This window comes from Pungitius pungitius, chromosome 5, assembly GCF_949316345.1.
Source record: "Pungitius pungitius chromosome 5, fPunPun2.1, whole genome shotgun sequence".
Taxonomy (NCBI): Eukaryota; Metazoa; Chordata; class Actinopteri; order Perciformes; family Gasterosteidae; genus Pungitius; species Pungitius pungitius.
The window spans coordinates 17,526,172-17,552,419 of record NC_084904.1 but is presented as its reverse complement, the minus strand read 5'-3'; the positions used below and the strand labels follow the sequence as shown (position 1 = coordinate 17,552,419).

The 26,248-nt window shown below is 44.3% G+C and overlaps 3 protein-coding genes across 6 annotated transcripts; 1 reads left to right on the top strand and 2 right to left on the bottom strand.

Annotated features, from left to right (window-relative positions):
- Positions 1–195: 195 nt before the first annotated feature.
- lrrc75ba (leucine rich repeat containing 75Ba) lies at positions 196–10,544 on the bottom strand. Of its 2 annotated transcripts, XM_037483445.2 has the most exons (5): positions 10,393–10,544; positions 9,976–10,273; positions 7,728–7,856; positions 6,977–7,089; positions 196–2,430 (listed from the first exon to the last, which is right to left on the bottom strand). In XM_037483445.2, exons 2-5 carry the CDS (start codon positions 10,258–10,260, stop codon positions 1,824–1,826), a joined length of 1,134 nt encoding a protein of 377 aa, XP_037339342.1. In that variant the 5' UTR covers positions 10,261–10,273; positions 10,393–10,544; the 3' UTR covers positions 196–1,823. The 2 variants fall into 2 exon arrangements, with proteins under 2 accessions (XP_037339342.1, XP_037339341.1); XM_037483444.2 differs by having other exon boundaries at positions 9,976–10,544.
- Positions 10,545–12,766: 2,222 nt separating this feature from the next.
- On the top strand, positions 12,767–17,735 carry ggt1a (gamma-glutamyltransferase 1a). Of its 3 annotated transcripts, XM_037483389.2 has the most exons (12): positions 12,767–12,939; positions 13,023–13,153; positions 13,244–13,333; positions 13,657–13,849; positions 14,174–14,334; positions 14,514–14,663; positions 15,074–15,210; positions 15,480–15,667; positions 15,775–15,902; positions 16,253–16,365; positions 16,461–16,574; positions 17,547–17,735. In XM_037483389.2, exons 1-12 carry the CDS (start codon positions 12,767–12,769, stop codon positions 17,691–17,693), a joined length of 1,725 nt encoding a protein of 574 aa, XP_037339286.1. In that variant the 3' UTR covers positions 17,694–17,735. The 3 variants fall into 3 exon arrangements, with proteins under 3 accessions (XP_037339286.1, XP_062418437.1, XP_062418436.1); XM_062562453.1 differs by lacking the exons at positions 12,767–12,939; positions 13,023–13,153; positions 13,244–13,333; ... (2 more) ...; positions 14,514–14,663; positions 15,074–15,210 and having other exon boundaries at positions 15,492–15,667; positions 16,253–16,320; positions 16,437–16,574; XM_062562452.1 differs by lacking the exons at positions 12,767–12,939; positions 13,023–13,153; positions 13,244–13,333; ... (2 more) ...; positions 14,514–14,663; positions 15,074–15,210 and having other exon boundaries at positions 15,492–15,667; positions 16,253–16,419.
- Positions 17,669–25,575, bottom strand: anapc5 (anaphase promoting complex subunit 5). Its single transcript, XM_037483388.2, has 17 exons — positions 24,977–25,575; positions 24,813–24,892; positions 24,444–24,553; positions 24,099–24,342; positions 23,834–23,900; positions 23,538–23,639; positions 23,253–23,443; positions 23,063–23,144; positions 22,861–22,953; positions 22,232–22,413; positions 21,867–22,002; positions 21,641–21,715; positions 20,949–21,070; positions 20,753–20,860; positions 20,408–20,555; positions 20,132–20,294; positions 17,669–20,042 (listed from the first exon to the last, which is right to left on the bottom strand). The coding sequence occupies exons 1-17, from the start codon at positions 25,172–25,174 to the stop codon at positions 19,822–19,824; spliced, it is 2,322 nt and encodes a 773-aa protein (XP_037339285.2). The 5' UTR covers positions 25,175–25,575; the 3' UTR covers positions 17,669–19,821.
- Positions 25,576–26,248: the final 673 nt, after the last annotated feature.

Genomic DNA, 26,248 nt, shown 5'->3' with positions numbered 1-26,248 from the left:
CTGCCTCACAAAGGAGAACAGAACGCGACTCCCAAACAGCACAAGCTGATTTCCTTTATTGCCCTGTTAGGAGAATAATCAGTAAAACTAAATGCTCTGTTTCTGTCAGTGGCTGCACGTTCTGCTCGTGATTCAGACGTTGCAACAGTTCAACACTTTAATTCTGAAAACACAAAACAAATCCAGACATGACCATTCAGTTGGGATTGGTCCTTTAATTGGCAGTCAATAGTTGGCATGAGACAAAGACGCATTGGCTACAAGTTCGATATTGACACACAAAACATAAACTAGGAACAGTGGACAGTGCTCTCCATCATTTAATGGAAGTGTTCTTCACATTTACCTAATTGTTTCCTGTTCATCTGTGTATATTTTTTGTTTGCTTAAGCTTACAGGAGCAGATCATTGCATTCAGTTTCATAATTAGTCATTATTATAATCACAGAGTCGGACACAGGACAAAACACCAAAACATCAACACAAATTATCAAGGCAGTAATCAGACATTTTACACTTAAAAAGACAAATAACTCACACTTAAACATTTATTATATATCTGGGAGATGCAGGTCTGGTGTTTGTTAAGGATCCTTCCAACGATCAAGAGCTATATGGGCATGTTCACAAAGTATATGCTATGGAGAAACGGAAATACAGAGAAGACATAGATGACTTCAAGTGCTTTGAGTCAGTCCAATCATTATCTGCTACTGTAGACCGACTATGACCAATATATAACAGTCACGTCTGTGGCATAACGAACGCAGTTCCACCTATAAGTACGCTATCAATTAATAGAAATGACAACATGTTTGTAGAGACAAACGGCAGTAGGACGGGCAGCACAGCTCGGTGGCCCATGGTAACACTGTGGTGTTATGAATGATGTTATGTTATAAATGGTGACAACAGCAGCTCAATAGTTACAAAGAGGTGAATATCAAAAACACAACCAGTAACATTGATGAATCCTACCTGTTGTCTCCTAAGATTGCTTTGTTCACCAAAAGTGCACAAAAATAGCTCATGGAAACACAAGAGAACCATGGTGTGTGTGTGTGTCCTCATTTACATCTACACAACGGCCGCGTGGGTATTCACAAGTGGACATTTGGAAAGGGGGGGAAAACGCAAAAAGTCTCGACATAGCAGTTTTGCCGGTGTCACGTGACGGGTCGTCGGCTGTATAGTCTGTTGAACTTGTGTCATAGCTTTTGTTGAGAGATTAACAGAGAACACACAATGTGGAGCTAGGCCCTGCCTGCCAGAGAGAGTCTCAGTCCTGCTAGAGAAGCCAGAGGGACCCTCCGCTTCCAAAAAACCCACTCGAAGTTCCGCTTCAGCCACCGCCGGGATGCTACTCCTCCATCCAACCGACTGATCTAAATCTCCTCGGGATCGGCTCCTCAGCTGCTACTGCCGGAGGGAAAGAGAGTGATAGAGGGGAGAGGTGGAGAGAGAGAGAGAGAGAGAGAGAGAGAGAGAGAGAGAGAGAGAGAGAGAGCACCGGTTCATTGACTCTTCCAGCCCCCCTCCAATGAAACCGCACCTTGTTCCCAAGAGCACCATCCACCAACACAGTAAGTCCGCCCGCCGCCGCGTCCCTTTCGGTCTTGTGTGGGTTAACTCAGAGATGGTTGGGAATGGCCTGGTAGCCCGTGTTGGCCGCGAGAACCGCGTGGCTACCGGTCTCACGTTGTGCCTCAAAAGGTGACGGGGCTTCGTGGTGTGAGGGCGGGAGGGCAAAAGGAGGTGACGGGAGTGCTGTGGGAAGACGTTTCAACCACAGTGGAAAGAGCCTTCGGAGCGAGAGGACCCCATCACCTCTCACAGTAGTGAAGGGTGAAGTCCTTGGAGAGCTGCTTCTCCCCTAAACTCCACGGCTCCAGTTCAAATTTGTTCCCCGCGTCTTCCTCCTCGTCCTCCGCCTCTTCCTCCTCCTCCTCTTCCCCCTCGTAGAGGCTGGGCTCCTCGATGGAGGTCTCCAGGCGGTAGCAGTAGGGTTGACCCTCGGTGTACTCGTAGATGGTCGGCAAACTGCTCTTCAGGCTGCAGCGGCGACGCAGCGCCACCAGCAGCGGCTGAGGCATGGTGAAGATGTCCACGTTGTTGCCCAGGTCGATCCAGGCCAGGCTGGAGAACATCTTGGGGTCTTTGAGCATCTCCGTCAGCTCTTTGAGGATGGTGAGGGTGAGTCGGTTGCCGTTCAGGGCCAAGGTGCTGAGCTTGGGCAGCGACGCGAGAAGCGGCAGGAGGATCTTCAGGTTCTCGTCGTGGAGTTCAGTGAAGCTGATGTCCACAGCCACCACGGTGTCTCTGTTGTTTTGGAGGTAGAAGGCGACCTGACGGACGTCGCGGGTGGACAGGGGGACGCCGGAGAGGTCGACCGAGTCGCTGGACAGCTTCTTCTGTAGAGTCGTCTTGAGACTGCAGCAGACAATAAAGAGAGAGAGGTCACTCAGATTGTTCTTACACCGGCAGACCAACCAGGGATGGTTGTTGCTGTGGGGTGAAAGGATGTGACTTCAGAACAAGGCCCTGGTTTCATGTTGTGTTTCCTCTGCTGTAGAAGGGAGGGAGGGGGGAGGGGGGGGGGGGGGTGCTACTGGACCGGCATGGAGCGGAAGGAGAGACCGGGGGGGGATTTACCAGTGTAAACACAGGAGCCAAAACATCCAAACAAGCCAACAGGCTGAGCTCGAAGCTCGTTACAGCCAGAACAGTTTTGAACTACGATTTGTTTTAGAAAAAAAGATTGAACCTCAAATATAAGGTACTCGGACACCATATTTTTCTGAGAGAAAGAATCTTATTCTTGTGGAAATGTGTCTACTGTTTTCTTACATGAAGTACTTAATACTCCATTACTTTATGCATACATATGTAGCCTAGGCAACCAAATGAGCTGGAGTGAAGTTACATATCACTGACAAACTGCGCGATTCTACATTTGGAAATTTAGATTATTGAATAAATCTAATTTAAAAGATTGTGTAACCGAGTTGCTTTCTAGTTTTTTTTTTAGTTTATGACACAGTATATTGAGATGATTTATAAAGTGAATGACGGTGGAGGAAACAATATCAAGTGTGTGAAACAGGGAGCGATGTGGAGGATTTCTGTGTTTTGGTGCATTAAAACCCTTTCAGGACATTGTGTGACACAAGCAGGATTTGAGGCTGAATATGAAGACGAGTGATTCCGCAGCGTTAGCCGCTGTTCTACTGTATGTTGCAGCGGGTTAATGTTTTAGCATCATTTACACACTCCTTTCGTTGGCTTTTTGTCTCCAAAGGGGCGAGGGATGTGCTGTGTTTGACTCGAGCGGTCACTGACGTGGCTTTTAATGCCGATCCGGTGTCAGAGTGAATTATAACATCCTCCGGGTCCCGGGGACTTACTGTGACATCAGCTGCAGTAGTACCTGTCACTTGTCATGCTTTGCAGAGTGTTTTGGTCCCGTTTAAAATGGATGTGCCCTGAGCTGCATTGAATGCGTCATTTGAGAAACTGATGGCTTGAAGAGAACAAACGTCATGCTTTGGAGAATTTGTATTCATTTCAAAACACAAAAAAGTGTAAAAAAGTGTAAAACCCACTCGTGAAGCGAGGTTAAAAGGTAGTTTTGTGAGCTGTCGATGAGCTAAGACATTTATTAAGACTTTATCAAAGGTTATTGTCTCTCTATTACCTGGACTTTTACATGATAGAACCCTCATCTTGTTAATGCTGTGGCCTGTAATGCAGAGGCTCCCCTCCAGGTGTGAATAGGTTTTGATCACACCACTCCTTCCTTTGTCAGAAACCATTACACCTTTTTCAGCTCAGGAAAAAATGGACATCTAAATTGTCCTCTATGGAAGCCTCTTTTATCCTTCCTCCAGATTCATCTGAAACCATCTGACAGGTGAAAACATAAATGTAACATGAAGTAGACGTTGTTTGCTGATTGAATCCCTCCCCACACATTAGCTAATGAATTGAAGCCAGTAGTAACACAAACGACCTCATCATTTTAATTTTAATGGATGCTAGTAAATGCAGTATGCAGAAATAACATTTAGTCTTACAATGTACTGGCACTGAGAAAGCACAGCGTGTCTCCCGCCCCGACGTGTGGCTCATCACGGAGCGAGGCTTATTTAATATAACGAGGCAGCATTTGAATTCAGTTGGCATGAATGGAATTGCTCTCATTATTTATTAACGTGGAAATTCATCACTGGTGTGTGCGCTATCTGAGGCTAATTGAGATTTGGGGAAAAGCCATTTGTAAAAGAAAGAAAAGAATATTTAATGTTAAAATGAACGTGTTTACATGTTTGTGGGTGGTAACATCCCATTACACGTATCATTCAATCAATTTCCAGGAGCGCTGTACTTCTCCGAGGGCTCACGTCTGTTTACGGCTTGCTCTGTTATTCGTATTAGCGCTCTGATGTCTGAGGCTGAACTGTGCAGCAGAGACACCAGATGAGCAGTCTAATCCAATTTGCTCAATGACATTTCATTTTTATTTTCAATTCATTTGACGAATCGTTATGTACGCAGGACTATAGAGGAGTGTGCTGCAATAACACACGGACACACACGCACTACTGCATTGTCCTTCACGGTTCAGGGCATCCAACCTCACAGCTCACCGTCCGTATCAAATTAGGCAGGAATCACACACACATCTTCCGGTTGGATCAATGTTTTTGTCCAAAACAAACGGTGGGAAACTGGGCTGACCACTTTGTCCTTTCTGTATCTTATTCTGTATTTCCCTGAAGCTGAATCACTCCGTAAAATGACCAATAGGCATCGTGGTACGTTTTAACATGACTATAATGGCACAATGCACAACATCAGTGAAAAGAGGTGATGTGGAAACTGAAAAGGCAGCAGCTACTAAAGGGTAGTTTTAGTTTATTTATTTTCTGAGCATTTAGCTGGAAGAAGAACAAAGGTCAGAAAAGGCTGATGGAATAGGAAGATACAGTGGTGTGACAAGTGAGGGAAACAAATATTTGGTTGATTTTTATTTGCTCACGTGAAATTATCCTTAAAGTGTGAACGCCTTGGCAGCATTTCACTGCTTCCATCAGGCTTATTGACGAGTTTTCATACCCGAACCCGAATAAACTGGTTAGATTGATTAACAGGATTAGGGAGCTTCAGACGTTAATTCAGTTAATATGTGTGTGCAGTACTCAGAATGGCTGGTGTTTTGTGCTATTGCTGGATAATAAAGGGATGAACAATCCCATCGCATTAAAATGGACTGAGCCCTCTCTGTTTCCCACAGAACACAGAACTCTCTCAGAGGTGGGATTGTTGAATTTTTGCACAGATAAGAGCAGTTTGCCAGCGACCCAAAAAGATGGAATTTAGAAGGGAGATCAAATCCACCCTAAAACAATATGATTTCATCCTTTTCTTGTAGACGTGGACCTTCAAATCCTTATTTGATGATGGAATAATTCAATGTTTTGGTCAATTCTTCTTAATCACTTTGTCTGCAGAGGGTTAGATGGAAGATGGATACTACTCAGATGTCTGTGCGCTACAGTCAGGACAAAGCTAGCTTAGTAGAAAGACTGAATACAGGGGAACAGCAGCCTAGAAGTAGAAAACAGACTAACGCCATGTAAAATCAATTAAAAAGTATTTTTAGGCAGATGTAGTTACTGTGGGACAGAGCCCGGATAGCTGTCTCCCTTCATCTCCACTGTGTATCTGAAGTAAAGCTAAGTGTCTGCAGGCTTCGGCTTCATATTTGCAGTACAGGTATGAAAGGCATTGATCTTCTCTAACTTTGGACGGGAGGGTAAATAAGTGGATTCCCCTAAAGGTCAAACTGTTTCTAGAAAACAAACAATTGAACATTTCCAACCCTACGGGACCAAACTGCAATACGGCACGCTGCAACCTGAGATAAATGGAAGACTAACTGCGCATCCAGGAAATATTGGTGTCAGACTTTAAAAGATGCCATAGCTGCTTTTATTATTATGATCCGTGCTGAAGCAGGAAAAGTCTCCCCAGTCTCACAACACCTTGCCCTTTCTCGTCTCGTTCCAGCTGTGACAGGTTTTTCCTTCGTCAATGACGGGCGGATATGTCAGAGCTCACAGCATCTTCTGCAGGCTATTAATATTCTGTTTTAAGGTAGATTTTTGTTTTAATGATTCATGAGGCTCCTTCTGTCACAGCCAGTCAGACTCTCTCTTTCTCTCTCTCTCTCTCTCTCTCTCATTCTCTCTCTCTCCCTCTCTTCCTACCTTTCCCTGCAGGGTTACAAAACCAACAACATGACCAAGTAAAAAAACACCACATCTTATTTAGAAAATCGTATGTATCTGCTCTTTTTTGGAGATACAACCAGTGTTGGTTAAACTTGTGTCTTTCCTCTTCTGGGCTAAACTAAAAGCGTCGATGAGCACAGCGGAGCTCTCTGTGTGTGCAGCTCAACGCGGCGTTCTGCCAAGCCCTGCGAATCTGTTTTTGCTGTCCTCTGACACTGCGTGTTGATACCACAGACTGAGACATAATGAATCTGTCTCATCTCACCGTGTTCCCATCGCCTCCTCCTCAATGCCGAGATTGCTTTCACTGCAAATGAATGCATTATATGCAGCGTCTAGTCGGCTGGAAAATAAGCAATTACATGACAAATAGCTATGATACCCTGTTTTTGAATAAAATAGCTAACCAACGCCTGGGTGGGTACAAATGCTAATTCTCTGCTCATAGTATGCACATCAATAGGAATCCATTGTTTTATTAAAAAGGGTGTTTTCTTCAGCAAATAGATTTGTTGCTTTGCCACCCTTGAAGCGACAGAAGAGAAAGAAAGACGATTGACATGTGTGGTTACCATGACGTTCCCATCAGGTCGGCTCGTGGGCGGCTCTGCCCTTGTTCAATGACACTTACAAAAATGGAAATCTCTAGCAGACACACCGGATGTCGGGACAGAAAGGCTTACCAGGCCTGAGATTTCCGTCTGGACATGCTCTGCCTCAGCCACTTTGAGTGCGGCGTCAGGTGGTAGATCAGCTGCCTGCAAATCTTATCAGAGGACTTTCTGGTGTCTGCATCCTGTAGCGCAGACAGAAAATGGTTTGCAGAAAAGAAAGAGACCAACAACAGCGACAGAACACCATTAGACTTAATGCTTGCATTTTGGAGTTGAATCATCTTTGCTATTCATTATTTTACACTTTATGGGCTTTGAGTGTCCCCCATTGTCCATCTGTGGTGGGCAGTCATTTTATTTGTACATTTTAGTGAATTTCCTGTTCAAAATGATCCTTTGGATTGCAAAACATCCTCTGTGTAATTCATGACACTATTCAAAGGCGTTTAAAAAATTGAAAGGTACATAATCTTTCCAAAAGGACGTGGTTGTCCCCTGGGACTTTTCCTCACTATTTAGAATTAGCTCCTCTTCTAATGTCAGGCTGATTAGAATATAAACCAATATCAAATGAAATAGTCGTTTCTATTCCTAGCGGTTCATAACTAGGCCAAGATGTATCTGCAGGATTTCTTTTAACCATCCGTCCGCACAAATACACGTCGATAACATCGTCCCATCGGGTTTTCATCTCACTTAACAAAAGGAAAACCCACCGGAGTATTTTTAGGAGAAAGCATTCTTTTGCAGAACCTTTTTAAACTGGATCTGTATTGACACCCTGAACGTTTTACACAAAGGAAGAAGCCAGTGAACTGACCTTCTTAGGACATTGCATCTCTCGAGCCAGGCTGAGCAACAGCTCGTGTGAGATGGGGTCCACCAGGTTGAGGAAGGCAGCGTTTTTGTATAAGATGTCATTGAGCGAGGTGCCTTCCAAACCGAGGTCCTACCAAAGCAGATGAGATGAGATGTCAACCGCGGCAAAATAGAATAATAAGAAACATCCTGCAGCCATTTTCAGTGTGACTTTCCATTAGTGATGGAAGTTGGGCCCTGCTCGGTCACAGGCAATGTGACTCTAGATGGAAAGACAAAATAAGTGTTTTGTTTTAAATATTCATTTGAGACAGCATTTTCGTCTACAAGAGGCCTCGGGTGAACCACATGAAATGCTGTGTTTCATCATATAGAAAAACACACTATGGCATTGAGTTACACATCTATTAGTGAGGTCATTTTTCCACACTTATATGCATTCACAACTATGAGATAAGACTGTTCTAGTTTTTTTTTCTCCAAACATATGCATCTACAGTATCTAACCACAAATCTCAGCACCTGAATGCATCTGCAAAAAGGTCAGAAGTGACAGTTGTCATTGCAGCTTTCTCATACATTCGACAAACCTCAAAAGGATCGGAAAGCTGTGTGAACGGAACTGTAATCTGTCTTCATCAACTCGTCCTTCCCCCAAGGTCCAAACGAGGCAAACTACGACAAGCACATGACCCGCCCACGCAACTTAAATGAGGGAAACAAGCCTCTGAGACGGACACGTACAGTGCACACACACACACACACACACACACACACACACACCCACCTGAATCCAGACGCACACACATTCCTTTCTCACTAACACAATTGCCATTGATTGCAATAGACTAGTGTGAGTGGGAGCCTGGCAGTTGGCTGCACTTTTAACGAGGGCAACAACGAAAAGCGGTTTCCGCCCTTCTGAGAAACAAGGTACCGAAAATATCTTCCATCTGGATTTGAGAGATGATCAATTGCTGTGTACAAGCGTGGGGCGTGTCCCCTTCACATATCTGCATCAGAGCTCACATCTTTTGTCATATCTGAGGCAGAACTCACTGTCACACACAAACACACCTTTACATTCGGCACAAGCTCTTTTCAACAGAATCTCTCAGACATCTGTCTGCAATGCTGCGAGTAAGGATTAAGTAGGGCTTATTTAATAAAAGTGCTGCTCATTTATAAGAAGCGAGTCTATGTCCCCTGTGACGTTGGCTGTCGTGGAGCCGAGGCCAGACAGTTTATCTCTTTGGTTTGATTAAGGAGGTCCTATTCTCTCCTGTGTGAAGGCTTCAGGGCTAATTAACAAAGGATTGGCTGACAGCTAAAAGACGGAGGGCGGCCTGAGGCCGAGCGAACAAATGAGATCACCGAGGCTCACTGTCACATCCCTGATGTGCCTACATGTTGTTACATGCTTCCAGAGAACAGAACGCCATGAAAACAAACCTCTGATTGAGGTCAAGAGAAGTAACATATCCTAGGGCACGACAACAACAACATCACATACTTATTAGTTATTGTCAGGGTCAAGTAAAGAAGGTAGAAAATATATCGCTACAAGAGCCTTTTAACACAACCGTGTTTTTTGGCAGTGAGTTTTAGAGATTTTCCTCAGCCAAAACAATTCGACTAACATCCTGTGGCTTTCACATGACTTTTGCACGTGCACAACGAATACACTATCAAAGTGATGAGAGAAACAGAGAGAGAGAGACAGAGAGAAAGAGGAGACAGAACAGAGGTAAGACTCTGGCTGGAGTAGAGGACAGAAAGACAGATGTAGGGAGGATGGTAAGGAGGTTCTATGAGTGCTTCATAAATCTGTATCTGTATCTGTATATATATATATATACAGATCCAGATTATTGGTTGGCTATTTCCTTCAGATCATCCTGCCAAATCACATGGCAGAATGGAGCATGTTTACTCTCAGTGAGATTCACAAACCGGTGAGTCACGAACCGTCTGCAGCTGAAACAGTGTCACAGGTGCAACTCTGCCATTGACCTACTTTCTAGAAAAACAATGGCAACTATCTGCTTCTGGAAGTAGCAGGGGGGGGGGGTGAAGATTGAGGACATGCACCACACATCCAAACGCAATCGCACCGCTTGTCCTCATCTGTTGCTTCGGGGCTGTTCTGACGATGCTTTAAAGAAGCACGCTGCAGGATGTAAACACGTGTGACCCCCCCCCCCCCCCCCCCCGGAGGCCGAGCAGTGTGCAATCTCATCCATCCTCACCTTCCTCAGTAGTTTGAGCACGTCGGTCGCCTGCTCCATCCTGCGGTCGCGCAGCAGCTTCTGTATCTCCTTGACCCACGCCACTCGCCTGATGTACGGGCTGTGGTTGCTCCTGCGCAGCATGCCGGGCAGCTTGTCCGATTTCAGCATCAGTGCGAACAGAAAGTCGCCGCCGCCCCGGCTGCCCCTGTCGCGCATCTCTCCGGAGCCGTCCAGGAGCTCGCGTCGCTTTTTGGAGAAATCCTCATCGTCCAGACTGCTCTGTCTGCTCAGTCTGGAGCCCATTGCGTTGCTTTTCCTGCGGATGCAGGGAAGGGTTGGGGGGAGGAGGGGGGGGGGGATGTTAGTGTTGTAGATCGGATACTGTTACCAAGAGGACGAACCCATGATCAGACCCCGTGTTCAGATGCTGCGTACTGCGCTGTTCAGGTTTCGTTGTTTTTTTGCGCTCGGCTCGGATGGTGAGGATGCTCCGGCAGACCCCTGCTTTACGCTGCTGTTTAGGTTTGAGCAACGTGGTGCGTCCGACCAATCAGATGCTCGCTACGCACCTCTCTTCCAGTGCTTGAAATAACACTCTGAGCTGCAGCAGAGGGAGAATAAAATAAAAGAGATGTTTTTAGACAAGCACGTGACGAATGCAGGATCAGATTAACCACGAGGAAGCCCTCCGGATGACCATAAATGAAGACACTAAAGTTGTGCTTCGTCAAATTATTGAATCATGTTTGCTTTTTTCACGACTTCACTAAGTTACTGTCAATTTTTGAAGTAAATCCATAATCATGCAAATCCATGTCTTGGTCCTTGGTCCCTAGAGGGTCATCGATGTGCATCCTACTAGAGACAGCTCTCAGTACATCACAACCTCTCCTGCACTTAACACAATTGAATAGAACTGTAGCATACACACAAACATAGCATTTTTTTTCTGGGATTCATCCATTTTTAACAAGGGTGTGATGATTGAATTGTTAGGTTTCAGAGGACATTTTCTTGGGAAAGTGGGGGAGGATGGTTGATGCTTTCTCATTAAGTTTGACCCATTGCTTCACCACTATATTGTCCCCTGGATTGTCCCTGCTATACCATTAATTTGTGTTGTCCGAATTTTGGATTACGAAGAAATACTGATGAAATTAATCATTTTTAAAACATGAACACGATGAACCACGACTTCGGGTGCAAGCACAGAGTCTGTCTTTGACCTTGTAAGTACAGTACTGAAGAAACCCCTAAAAACACATGACATCACCTCCCTTCTCGCCCGTGGCCACCGCTCTGCTTCAAGTGTTTCTCCAGGTTGTCACAGAGGAACAACAGCAGCGTGTGATTACATTTGCTGCAAGGTACATAAAAAACAGACAAGCCTCCCACTTTATTGTGTGAAAACACACCTTTAGGGAGACGTGGTGGGGGAGCCACTCACGAAACAACAACTCATATCTATATGCTTCTAGCTGAGGGCTAAAAATGATGAACAAGCTCCAGGATATATTTAGAAAAAACATCCCCCTGTGCAGGGACGGTGACGTGCAAGAAACGGATGAAGGAAAGCTTTTGTGCTCTGCAATAAACAGAGATGTAATGTTTGCCTTCCGCTAAAATCATCTCCGTGTCCATTGAATAAATTCCCCTCTTTGGAGCGTCTGGGAACCTGGAAGCTCCAGAACCGGATAATAGTGATTTGATTTGGACTCAATCACAGGAGGAGCAGCAGCAGCGGCAGCAGCCCACAGGCCTCTCTGACAATGCATCATCTGATTGGCCCACAAACCCGGAGTGCACGGGGGATTAGATTAGGTAACACAGGCAGGTATTTGCTGTTCAGAGGCTGCCGTCACCGATGATGCTTCTGGGCCGAAGGACTCGGGCATCTCAACCGCTCGGAGGGGCGCCTGCAGAATTAGCCAAATAGACTGTGACACGGCCACTGAGCATGGCAACACCAGCGGCTCAGCCAATGACGCAGAGCCCCGGGGATGAACGCTGCCAGCATCTGTAAACAGATCCGTCTCACCTCAGCTTTGGCATAGTCGGCCAGGTGGATATCTGCTTGAACACAAATGTACACTAGGAAGAAAAAGTTAAGAAAGGAAGGCACCCGTCACTTGACGAATGAAAGGAAAGTGCACAAACTTCAAACCTTGTGGCTTTTCTTGGGTAGTTTGTATAATGTTTGATATAATGATATTGTTTAAAATGATGAGGAATTTCACGCCAATGGTGGTTGTCATGTTGTTTAAAAGTGGCACTGCAGTTAATCCATCAGTGAAGGATGGTCCAGTGTACAGTAGTCTGAAGGAGTTCAGAAAAAAACAAACATTGAAGCGCCTTTCCTTTGAAATTGAGAGAATTTGAACAGCTCCTATCGAGGCTGTCCCTTACTTCTTGGGCATTTGACTCAGAAACCTCACAGAGTAAAAAAAAAGACATTTGTATCCCAGCCCATGTTGGATGTTCAAATATTTCTCTCTTAGAGTCGACTTTTCTTTCAAAACATGTGAAAATAAAGCATGTGCTTGTTACCCAGTGGGACACCTGAGCTCAGATGACACATCATGTTCACAGCATCCACAATGACTGAAGCTGGTCATAATAAGCACCTCGGCCTCCACGGTGACAAACACCGAGTCAGCTCCCTTCCTCTACCTTCTTCTTGTCTAACTGTGCGAAGTGAACCTCCTGCTCTCCCGTCCTCGACTCTTTGGTGCTATGGTTTGGCTCTGATGACGTGAGGTGACATTTGTAGCCCGACTGTGATGTGTGGTGCTTTTTCCTCGGCAGGAAAATGGTTGGGAAGTCCGTGATTGCGGGTCTGGTGGTCCTTCTGGTGGCTGCAGTGAGCCTGTTCCTGGGGGTGTTCATGGGCCTGGGGAAGAAAAACACGGCTCCCCCCTTGGACCACTTCTATTCAAAGGCTGCTGTGGCTGCTGATGCTGGAAAGTGTTCAGAAGTGGGCAGGTACGAAGTCTTTTCAGCTGTATCCTCGGCTTCTGTGCATTTGCTTCTAGCACGTGCTTATTTATTTATTTTTTTCCTTGTAGGGACATATTGAAGAAAAACGGTTCAGCCGTAGACGCGTCTATCGCTGCGCTGCTTTGTGTCGGCCTTCTGAACGCTCACAGCATGGGCATCGGTGGAGGGCTCTTCTTTGTCATCTATGACTCTTCTACAGGTGAGTGTGCGTCATTCATTACGACTTCTCAACAGATGATAACCGAGCAAAGGCACAATTTGCCATCTGTCCTCGTTTTGTGCTCAACAGGAAAGGTGGAAACCATCGATGCGAGGGAGACGGCGCCCATGAACGCCACTGAGGACATGTTTGGCAACAGCACCAAGCTTTCCCGTACAGGTAGCCTTGAAATCCTGGAGTATTTCCCAGGCACAAAGGAAAAAATGTTATATGTAATGTCTAATGCTGTATCAGAATTAACATTTAGAGAGGATACATATTCTAGTCCCAAAATCTACCCTCCAGCTCCTCTCGAACGTTACTAACTTTGGTTTATTGTTTCCTTACATTTGCTGCTGGTTATTTTATTTTACCCTGTGTGTGCAGAACATGGTTGTGGCGTTTTTGTCTTTGAGTGCGCTGACCCTACAGTCAGAGACGAGGAGCACATGGAAAGAGCTTGTGAACTTCCAATTAGATGCTGTGCTGTTTCCGCACCACAGGTGGATTATCCATAGCCATTCCCGGGGAGATCCGTGGTTATGAGATGGCCCACAAGAGGTACGGCAGGCTGCCGTGGAAGGACCTGTTTGAGCCCAGCATTGCTTTGGCCCGGGACGGCTTTCCTATAGGAAAAGCGTTGGCTCATGCCATCTTGAGGAGCAAAGACTCCATCCAAAGAGATGCCAACATGTGGTGAGAGTGAAGCGTGCAAACTGAATGGTGGCTTTAATAACTGCTGCAATGACTGAAAATAGTACAATAACTTATGCTGACAACGTAAATGGAAGAGTTAGATATTTCGGGCTATTTTCTTATGGATGGATGTAATACAAGAATTAGGCACTTGACTTTAAGATGGCGGCCATTCATTTGAAATTGCTTTTTGAAATTTGCCGCAAGGTTTATTTCCCATTCAACAGCCATAGACATTGTTCTAGGAGTGGCTTTCATTTTCTACGAGCTCAAACCCATCCACATTTAACCGTTTGTTTCTACTTTGTCTTTATTATGTCCCAGTGAGGTGTTTTGTGATTCGCAAAGAAACATACTGAGGGAAAACGATATTGTTCGATTTCCAAGGCTGGCCGACACATACCAAAAAATAGCAGAAGAGGGTCCTGATGTGTTTTATAACGGGTCCATGGCACGCACCATCGTTGAGGACATCCAGGCGGCAGGTCCTATGTTGTGTTATTGTTCATTGTTGTGTTATAAAGAAAGAAGAACAGAAACGCACACTACATTTCTACAATTGCATTTTTAAAATAACTATCAATTCGTACCAATAAATAACCCCCTAATGATTTATTTGATCATTATGACTCATTTTAGATTCTCACTACTGCGCTTGTTGCAGGAGGCATCATCTCCCTGGACGATCTGCTGGAGTACCAACCTGTGCTGAACGAGAACCCTCTGAAGCTGAACGTTGGGGAATACACCATGCATGTCCCAGACGCCCCCTCCAGTGGCCCCGTGCTGGCACTCATCCTCAACATAGTGGAGGGTGAGGAGCCCGGCCCGAGTGCTTGTCGTGCAGCCATGCGAAAGAAAGGATGTCAGGTTTTCCCACCCGGGTCCTTCCTGCGTTGTGCCTCCCCCATGTTTTGGAAGCAGAAAACAGATTCGGCGCCGCCAAAATCGATTGGCCATCAGCACCCCATCTGTTCAGGCAGAGAATCTTTAGTCATGCTTTAAATGAAAAGCGGCATGATTTACTCCAATGTTCCTCAATGAATCGGTCGGATATTTACATATTTACATTGTGCAGAAAGGTTCGGTGTGGTTATTTGAGTTGAATCACCTGCCACCGGCTGACAGGCGCTCTTGGTGCAGTGTTGGAGAGGACTTCTGACCTGTTTAGACATTGAAAATCCCCCGTCCTGCTGACATGTTCTTCCTGTGGATATCTTGCAGGGTACAACTTCACAGGCACCAGCGTTTCGACAGCAGAGAAGAAGACTCTGACGTACCACCGAATCGTGGAGGCCTTCCGTTTTGCTTATGCTAAGAGGAGCAGACTCGGGGACCCACGCTATCTCAACATCACTGATGTAAGACGTCATGCCTTCATATCATCACTAAGTGAAGCTGTGATGTCATCATGGCGTCGCTGCATACAGAATATACTCCCGCTAATTCAATAGGTGGATGTGAGATGCCTCGTGCCTTTAATACGGTGCTGTTTTCAGAAGTTTACGGCAGTGTTTTCTGTATTTTTACAAAGGCCAGGAAGGTTGCTCAGCTATTGTTTGCCATTGTTAATGGCAATTTTCACGTGATGAGCGTCTCCTCTGGGACCGACTTGTTTTGCTCCCCTCAGCTCATTCTAAACATGACCTCAGACTACTTTGCTGATGGCATAAGGAGTAAAATTACAGATGACACCACCCACCCAGACAGCTACTACGAGCCTGACTACTTTGTCCCAGACAACCACGGGACGGCCCACCTGTCAGTCATAGCCGAGGACGGGAGCGCAGTGGCAGCCACCAGCACCATTAATTTATAGTAAGAAGTCAAACTCTCAGAGAAACATTTTTCTGGACCTGATTATTGCTGATTATCACTCACTGATTCAAAGCTTTTCCACCCCCCCCCCCCCCCCCCTCCTCCAGCTTCGGTTCCAAAGTCATGTCTCGATCAACTGGAATCATTTTTAATGATGAAATGGACGACTTCAGCTCTCCGCACATGACCAACGGGTTTGGAATCCCTCCTTCACCAAACAATTTCATTCAACCAGGTGTGGCCGGACTGAGTTGTATTACTTCAACCCGCAGTTTAGGTTATGATTTTTGGACTCATGTCCATGTTGATGGATAACAATGTTTTGTTGTTTTCTTTAATTGAGCCCATTGCTTCCACCATGACAAAGCAGATGACCCTTCCTCTAGTGAGGATGATGCAGAGGCGATGCCTCTCATTGTCGGGACCTGGGATAGCTTTAGCTCACTAACAGCATCCTGGCACCGCGACACTCACCTCTTGTCTTTGTTTATTGTCATATTTAAAATACGAGGTTAAATCAAGTTCTGCACGTGGACCAATGACTTCTAAACACTGCCAAAGACACGTTCTGTTTGTCTGTTGCAGGGAAGAGGCCTCTGTCGTCCATGTGTCCTACGATCATCTTTGACAAAAACAACAAAGTGAAAATGGTTGTGGGAGCATCCGGGGGCACAAAAATCACCACAGCCACCGCCTTAGTAAGTCTTACCCAATCACACGCACCGTCTCCATCCGGCAGCCCACACAGTCGGGTGTTTGAAGGCTTAAGGTGATTCATTTCTGGCTGAAACAGGTCATCCTCAACTCCTTGTTCTTCGACTACGACTTAAAGAAAGCCGTGACGGAGCCGCGAGTTCACAATCAGCTCAACCCAAATATGACAGTGGTGGAGCAGGGCTTTGAAAAGGTGGGACACACATGGAGACGAATGATGATGCAAATCAACATGTGGAATGTATGGAACGGCATAACAGCATAACATTTGTATCCCAGCCCATGTTGGATGTTCAAATATTTCACTCTTAGAGTCGACTTTTCTTTCAAAACATGTGAAAATAAAGCATGTGCTTGTTATCCAGTGGGACACCTGAGCTCAGAGGACACATCATGTTCACAGCATCCACAATGACTGAAGCTGGTCATAATAAGCACCTCGGCCTCCACGGTGACAAACACCGAGTCAGCTCCCTTCCTGCAATTATTTAAAAAGCATCCCACATTCATGCCACAATGAAAATCAACTTAGTATTAAGATAATAATACCTTCACTAAATAAGCATTTATTTGTCATAGTCGTAGTGTGTCTTAGTCATAACACATAACATCATAACACTCATAAATATAAATGTGCTGACTCAGAGGAATACCAGTTCTCATCTAAATTATTACCTGGGATGGTTCAAATGAGTTGTCACAAGTCTTAAACCAAATAGATACTGCAATCTTCAAAATATGCCAATACCAAGATGAATCATCACATACTCGTCTTTGAAAAAAAGAAAAAAAAACTTGCTTTAACCACTTGGCTGCTAACAACACATATGTATGGATGCCTGGATTTCTCAAACTGTGAAAGTATACTTCTCTTAAAGAAAAAAAACACACAGGCCACAACATGACTCAGTTGTGCTACGACTCCTTCTGTTTTTTATTCACTGATCGCACAGCAACGTCATCGTGGTACATCTCTATTCACGCTAACCCTCTTTGCATGTAATGTAGCTGGTATGACAACCAATGCCTTACAAGAAAGCCAAGCATTGCTTTTTTTGATAGACTATCCATCTGAACCAAGTTTTAGATTTGTGTCACTCGGACATTCCCAATTACTCTAATTACTCTCTACATACGTTTGTGTGTACTGGTAATACCCCGGCAGAGCGTTCTGGAGGGTCTGGTCCAGAAGAACCATGTGACACAGCTGCTGCCGACTCCAGACTCCGTGGTCCAAGCAGTGGTGCGTCAGGGAGAGCGCCTCTGTGCCGAGTCCGACCCCAGGAAGGGGGGCTATCCGGCAGGATACTGACCGGGACCTTCTCTAATCCTCTAAGTCTGGAGCCACAATACAAAAAGGTCCCTTCAAGGAAGACTCAGAAGAAGCAGTGTTTAAGCTACGGACAAACAGCCACCACTTTTGAACATGGAAAAATGGCCAAAACCTCCTTTACTCAAACTTAAATTATTCAACATTTCTTTTACTTTTTTCTCATTTTTATACCTTGAGTTAGGAAGTAAAATCAGAGGTTGGGCCTAGTTTGAATCCTTTATGAATACCATTTTGTAATGGTGAGGTTTTGGTGAAACCTAAAACACAGTCTTCATTATACAATATAACTATTTCATGTATAACATACAAAAAAGTCAACATCAATATATCAACACTATATCGCATTTTCAAGTGCGAATCTGTGTGGTTGAAGGTTGTCCATGTAGCACTTTCATCTTTTCTATTGTCAAACCATCAATTAAAAACCAGACCTGTTAAACCAAAAAATACAGACAAGCTCCCAAATCTTATTCCTGGTGAAAGTCGATTATGAAACGTGACTCTTCAGTGATACTATTACTCTTGAACTGTAAATGTTTAATATCGAGTTTAGGTTAAGTTAATGTATAGTGTATTCTGAAAAATACATTTGCAGATATATTTTTCTAAACATGCATTGTTCCTATGCCATGTTCTTATGCCATGCTTGTTATTAAACATTTTGAACAAAGATGTTATATTTTACCACATAGACCCTGTGGGTATCTCTGTGCTGCTGGAATATTAGGCATGAAATCACTATATATTATCTTTTTTTTTAGTTTGTGGCTGGTCAGATTTTGTTATTCAGTGTTTATACTTAGCCTCATGTACTGTGATAACATATTGAAACATTTGAACAGAAAAAGCAGAAAAGCAGTTGGCACAGTGAATGTTTGGCAATTTTTGGCTGATTAAAACGATTTTTCAAATATAAAATTTATGTTGAATCATCTTTAAATTGACTCATTCATTAACAGGAAGATAATTTGCAGAGCGACGACCCCCCACCAAGGACTTGCCTCATTTCAAATGAAATTCCTGCTTTTTCATCTGTTCAATTTTAAAAGGGCTTTAATATCCTCACAGCTAGTAGAATATCCACAACTTTATAAATTGCTCTGCTACATCAAAAGCACTTTGCAACCAGCAGCGTTAAGCAAATCATACCCACAACAAAGATTCTTTGGGTAAAAGCATGAACTGTGCCGACAGGTTTTTTTAAACCAAACCTCTCAACCACCGTGCCACACAATGTTTGTTATGCTCTATAATCTAGATCTTTATTATGGCGCAGTGGCTGAAGCAACATGAGAGCTGCATGTATCACGCATATCTGCTGGCTATTTACATTGAAAACAGCCCTGCTTTTACTGTCATTTGTTTAAGCTGTAACTGAAAAAAAGCCAAACATAGTACTTTAACTCAGTAAACAGGAACTCGCAGGGGCCTCCAGAAAAGGTAAACAGAAAGAGGGAAATTTTATACAAACATAGATACTGAGATAACCAGTCCGCCTTGGATATTGTTGTTGAAGACAATATGGACTATTTTAAATACTGAACCGATTACTAAACTCTACCATTATTCCTGTAAGAAATCTTTCTAAAGAGGCGCAATGAGTAATGGATTACAGGCCTGTGAAAACACCTTAATGTTATCAGACAAATATACATACACATATGAGCACAATTACCTCCTTCTCGTTCTAGCTTCATCCCTTTTCTTTTTTGAAAAAATCATTCATCATCCAGGCCGCTCAAACACATGGGATATTGCCCTCATTCAAAAAGCGGAGGATACATTGACATATAGAAAAACATGTTACGTTAATCATCAGCCTATCATTTAAATCTCCTCCATAGTAAGTAAAGAAACAACTGATCTAGTCTACGTCAACAGAACGTTGTTCATGACGAATGAGATTATCCTCTCTAAACATTTGCCCGGCATCGCGTGCATGGAGCTGCACATTGTATAAATATTCACAAATGAAAAACTTCAGTGACAGAGCAGGACCGACCTTTGCCGCCACCTAGAGGCGAACTGCAGCAACTCCACTGAGCAATAGAGGTGTCTTTTTCTAGAAGCCGAGGTGACTCTAGTGTGTCGTTTGAGACAAAAGGAGTTACAGTCTCATGGAGACCGGTGGTGCTGGCGATTGCAGCTCCTGGTCCAGCAGCCGGAAGAGCATGGCACTTTTGTTGCACTGCGAGGTCTGTCCCAGAGAACGGTGGAGCAGAGCCTGCAGGTAGTGGACGTCCCGCAGGCGCTCCTTACAGCTCAGCTTGGAGAAATAGGCGGCTGACTCTTTTAGCGTGTCAACAGCCAAAGCGGCCAAACGCAAATCTGCAGGGAGACAATAAACAGCTGTGTGTAAATAGCCAAGGGCCGGCGTTCGGTGGCAGGGGAGGGAGGGGGGTCGTAGAGGCTGTTACCTGCTTGCCCGTGTCCGTTTGGCCCGAAGCCAGCCACTGCCATCTGACAGCGGGCCGTTAGCAGCAAGGCTCGACCCTTGTCTATGACTGAGCCGTGGGCCAGGACAGGCTCAATGGCTTCATGGAGAACACTCAGCGCGTGCTCTGGAACGCCCAACATCAGCTGCAGAAAGGAGACGAAACAAAGGCAGGAATAAAAACCATGCGTGCTTGTTTTTATCTTGCATAAACGCAAATACATGAGAGCTGTGACAGTGTTTGGGTGATGTGGTTGACCTGAGTGAAGGCCAGGTGGAGGATGCTCTCTGAGGCCAGGGACTGTAGGTGGTGCTGTCTAGCCAGAGCCAAGGCCTGCAGGAGGAGGGGGAGAGCGGTGGAGAAGCCAGACGACTCCCAGTGGAGCTCAGCGGTAGAAAGCATAACTCTGTATGAGATATAAAAGGGCAATAATGAAGACAAGAACACTATGATCCCCTATGAAATGCATTAATTATGTATGGGAGCCCTGAAACAGGTGAGTCAATGCAATTCCACAGAAGAAAAAAATATATAGGTCACCGTTGGGCTGAGTTGACTCACTCAAACAAGCATGACTTCAGAAATAAGTATGTGTCTATTTACCTGATCACCACCTCCGTACATTTAGTCTTCTCGCAGTGCACCTGCAGCCGCTGTAAGATCTTGTATGCCTCGGTGCTCCGGTTGAGGGCCTTCAGAACTTGAGCTTTCCTACCAACAAACACGGAGTTACAGCTCCAACACATCAAAAACATGCGTGAGCCAACAATTGTTAGGATTCAAAGTGCATCAACGTTACCTGTAGAGACCTTCGGTTTTGTTTAAAGCAGAGATCGCTGTAACCAGCGGCTCCGCCAAATGGTACTTCCCTTCATTCATATGTTGTTCAAACTGGATTTTCAGATCGCACAGCATCCAAAGCTAATTTGGGGAAATAGGTGAAACAAAAAAAACAACAACGTTATTTGTTGAAAGCTTCTATCATGTATCACAAAGTAAAGCATGTACTTTTACATTACACAAACAAATTTCAGATGTGCATTCATCAGAAGGTCCTAAAAAACATCCAAGTAATAGGAGTTATGTGTTTTGTCTGGGAAGCAGAAGGATGAGATGTGCAGTGACCTGTCTATCAGAGGGGGGCGACTGAGCACTTACCATCACCACGGCAACCTTTCACTGCTGCTCTACAGACACAGCTGATTGTGTTTGTCTAATTGCACTAGAGAGCTCAATCACCTTTCTGGGAAGGCTTTTCCATACTTACAGCAACAAAAAAAACTTGAATCCTTACAATGTTTGACATATCGTTGGTAATTTTTACTTGTAAAGCCAGAAGACTTAAGATGGTTAAGAACGATGCGGTTTTGGCCTAAAAATGCATCAATTTTGCTGTTTAGCCAATCGGTCTGAAACGTCACTACTTGCAGTTACCACTCTCTTTCTTAATAAGAAAGCACTGAATAATACAGTACCCTTGACAGAACAAACCTTAGCATGCTGTGAGTGAGGAGGAAACTGTTCTTTCAGATGCTGGAGAATCTCTGAAACGGCGCAGTAGAGGCCCTGAAAAAAAATAAAAAATGAAATCAGGATCCAGGATCAGGACACAATACTAAAAATGTATTACCATTCTGCAACATTGGGTCAACGGATTAATGGGTTTTGCAGCACTGGGGCAGAAGGCAGACGGACCAGATCAATTTAAATGTGTTACCTGCTCAGCGTGCAGCTCGGCCAGGTGGCACAGAGCCACTGCGAATGCCTCGGTGTTATTCTGCTGGACCCCAAAGTTGACCGGCTCCAGACTGCTCATGTTGAGCAGCAGCTGGGCTTGTTGCAGAGCCATGGTGCTGCAACAAGACACAAGCACACACCGTAAAGGACGTCGGGAAAAAATGCTGGTCCTGCGGATCTCAGTCATTTATTTTTGCACTCATAAAAGTTTGTATTTCCCCATTAGACGATGTTTTACAGAGTTGATTTAAGAGTGAAGAGAAGGTTGTGTGCTAACAAGCAATCTACGGTCAGTTACACTGACCAAAACGAACAACTTTGGGGTTACAAGCTTACGACGCTGACCTTTTGCCGTACATCCTCCATATGGACGTAGTCTGAGCCAGGCTGATCTCGATTAGCTCTGACAAACTGTGCTTCCAGTGCAGGATGTCTGTGTCCTTCAGTGCGTCCATCAGTTTGTGGGCTGTTTTACCTTGTGTCGCCCCCTGCTGGACCAAAGACTGAATGCCCAGGGATGCCAAGTACTACAGAAGGGAGAATTATTAATCAGTGCGGTGGATCACACAGCATAGTTAAATTATACAATACATATATATATATATATATATATATATATATATATATATATATATATATATATATATATATGTATTTATATCAGGTTAAGCTATACATACAATAATATATCGTATTAGGTTTTCTAATGCATGTAGCTGTGTTTCCATTTTAAACTTTTCCTTTAATTTCCTATGCTTTGCATAAGTGGAAAGTGGTACAGGACACAACTAATTTCTAATGACAGGTGCTATAAACATCAAACGTAAGATTCCAGCATTTGTGTTGTATTAATATTTTGTATTATGAGAAACTGTGAAAAGTGATCCAAGGCAATCAAAAACCTCAGGTAGGATAAAACAGCCAAAGCCACTTAAAAATATGCATCCTTATTTGAGAGCTCACGTTGCACTCACTGGAAGGCAGAAATGGGCCGCCATTTTTACTGAGTCCTCGGTTAACACAGTGCTGTCAGATCCCTTCATTTGTTCCAGCGTGTACAGCCAGCTCTGATGCAGGACACAAAGAATCATATTACATTTAGACATAACAAACCATCAATCACCATACAACACCTACATGAAGTAAAATAATAACAGTAGAGTACAATTATTTTACCAGACAGTGCTGCAAGCACACATGATCATTGGACTCCTGAGCGATGCGGATAGCCTCCTGCAGAGCCAGATCAGCCTGCTGACTGATGGAAGAGACAGGTTAGTAACACTAACAGTAAGCTATGATTTATACAGATACACAGAAGTAGGAACTTGACCCGTGTGCTCAGACCGCCGGATCTTGTACTCACTAGTGGCCGAAGCGACAGTGCAGGCTGGCCAGGTTGAGAGCAGCGTAGCGGAGACTGCGGCCGTAGCCTTCATCCCCGTTGCTCTTTCCCTCGTTTCCAGACAAGATGAGGCGGTCAAAATAATGTAAAAGACTATGTGCTGAGAGGAAGATGTCCTGGACTCTCATGTTGTTCAGGTAGTTTAGATAATGCTGATGAGAGAGAGAAAAGAAAACTCAAATTTCATTGAAAACATATTCTCCATTTTGGCTCAAATAATTAGCAAGTTAAGGGGATGGAGCTCACCGCCTCCGCAAAATCTGGGTTAAATTTCAGCATGTTGTTGAGCTCTTCTTGCAGCGCAGCAGGCTTAAGGGCTTTGTTCTCATCATTCTTAAGAAGATATGCCTACAAAGAAGAAGTTTTCAAAAAATGTAAAAAACGTAAAAGCTAAAAAAAATTTTTTTTTAAAAGCACATCTACGTTAGAAACAGGTTGGGTTTGGTTAAGTCAGTTGAGTCGGCTTTAATATCAGATCTGCTACTTTGAACCAGAAGGCATTAATGCAATTCAATACAGTTCCTTGATTTATAAAAACTCACCTGTCTCGCTAGGAAGTACTCGGCTTGTTTTTGTGAGAGGGGACCTCTGCTTGGGGTACTGTCATTTCTAGAGCCGAGCCAAAATAACACACAAGATCTGCTATACACAACCATCCAGTCACTAAATTGTAGGGGGTAGGGGGGCAGGGGGTCATGGTTTATGTGTTTGGTGTACACAAAGTATTTATACAACCTAAAAAAAGTATCAAGTTGTGGTGGAAACACATTTCTCCCTAAACTTTTATCCAGAAACAGCATCACTGACCGAAGCTCTGACTCATGCACTGGGCTGTCCAGCTCGTCTCGGTCTATCCTGTCCCCTACTGTGTCCTCGGTGCTGGTGAGGTCCATGTCGGAGTCGTTAGCGCCCAGTGCTGGCAAACCGAGCGGCCCGTCGGTAGGCTTGGCGTAGTGACTGTGGTAGTAGTGCTGCAGGGACTTGTACAACTTGTAGACCTGACTGAAAGACAACTTGTTGTAGGCCAGAATCATGTGTCTCATAAAAAGCCCTGAAAAGAAAGAAAGAAAGAATTACAGGAGAGACATTATTCAATGCAAATCTTGTTCACAACAATAACACAGGCGTTTACAAAACACACGTACTACTCACCTACAACACTGGTTTTATAAGCCTCAGAATCAAAAGCTGTGAACGGAGTGGGAAGAGTGGAAAAGAAGTACTCCATGTCTTTGAGCTCTCCATCGGCCATTTCATGCAGTCTATAGAGAAAATAACAATGATCACAGCAACTTAACAGGTCAATATTTTAACATCATTGCGATAGAGTATTGTCTGGGTCCTCGGTTATTATCTCAGTAGATGTAGTCTCAAAAATGGGTTCATCACTATAATGTGGTACAATTTAGTAGAAAGAAATGAAGAAATGAAGCATCAGCAGGGATGACCTTAAAATGGATTTCTATCAGAGCTACTGAGCAGATAAAGAGAGTCACAGAATGTCAGCGTAAAGCAGCTTACCTGAGTTTGACTGCATATGCAGTCTGAGGGCAACACTCCTCCACAGTCTTTAGGAACTGGCCCAGGGTCAGGTCAGGACCCTGATAACCCCACATGAAACAGGAGACACGATGACACACCTGCTACGGCACACATACACAAGACGGCGACAGAAGTGAACACACCTGCTGCAGAGGTAGGATGAGTTTGTTCAGTCGTCGCCTCTCTGGCAGTGTGATTTTGGACGCAGTCATGTCGTACAGCAGCGCCAGGACGGAGATCTTATACGGAGTCACCCAGTCTTTAATGCCGAACACGTTAGCGTGGACCACTCCGTTCGTCATCATTGGGTTGAAATACAAGCTTTCGTGCACACTCGCCATTTTTGCCGGGTTGTATCAAGCAACGGCAAGGTAAGAATGAAGTTCTGTGGTTCACCGAGTCAACATTTGTTTCGAAATGAAATGTAAACTCATCCAGCAGCTTAACAGGCAGCTGTAGCTAACCTAATACATCAGCAGTAACGTTAGCTAGCTAGCTAGCAAGCAGTTAACGGTAGCTAGCATATCAAGTTTTTTTTAGATGCAACTCCTAAAAGATGGCAATAATACACAAACAATTGGTGTCGGATAATTTGCAGAAGCGATATCTTACTAACAGCGAACCCTAATTTCTGTCATCATGTCAGGTAATTAGATGTATTTTAAACATGTTGAAAGAAGTTGCGTCTTGGCGTTCAAACCGCCCTCCTTCTGTCGCCTTAAATATACGTCATTGAAAGCGGCACTTTTTTCATTAAACTTTATTTTCATGTTTCAAGCGACAGTCTTTGGTGTGGGACAACAACAAAGAGAGCGATGAACGTGTTTGCCTTCATAAATTGATACTGGGGGAAACAGTCGGATTTGAGCACACCATACCTATAGTTACTTACATGTAAAACACATTTAGTTTGAAAGTCTTCACCGGAAGAGGTGGAACACCATAAATTAATTCATGGACCAAAGCGGCTGTCCGAACTGCGGATGTAAATTTCAGTCTATGGTATGATCCGGAGTGTTCATTTTTTTAATCTAGACTCAATTGTCTTTCACGATAATATCTGGTAGGTTTTGCTGTATCAATGTATGAAGGTCTTCTAGAGGGTGTTTCCCAGGTAACAGATGAAGGACTGACATGCAAACTAAAAAGTGGTAAATGGGGATGATGAGGGGCTGAAAACATTGGATAATAATAGCTAAAAATAAAAAGCGTTTCAGGCAACATCAAGATCATATCTGTCTTCTTGTTTTTGATTGGAAATATATGCATAAAAGGTTGGACCCAATTTAGGTCCATATTGAAATTATAGCATCATGCAGTTGCTGCAGATTTGTTGGCTGCACATTAGTGATGCAAATCAAATCACATTCCAAAGGTGCTCTATTTGATTTATATGTGGTGATGTGGAGAACATT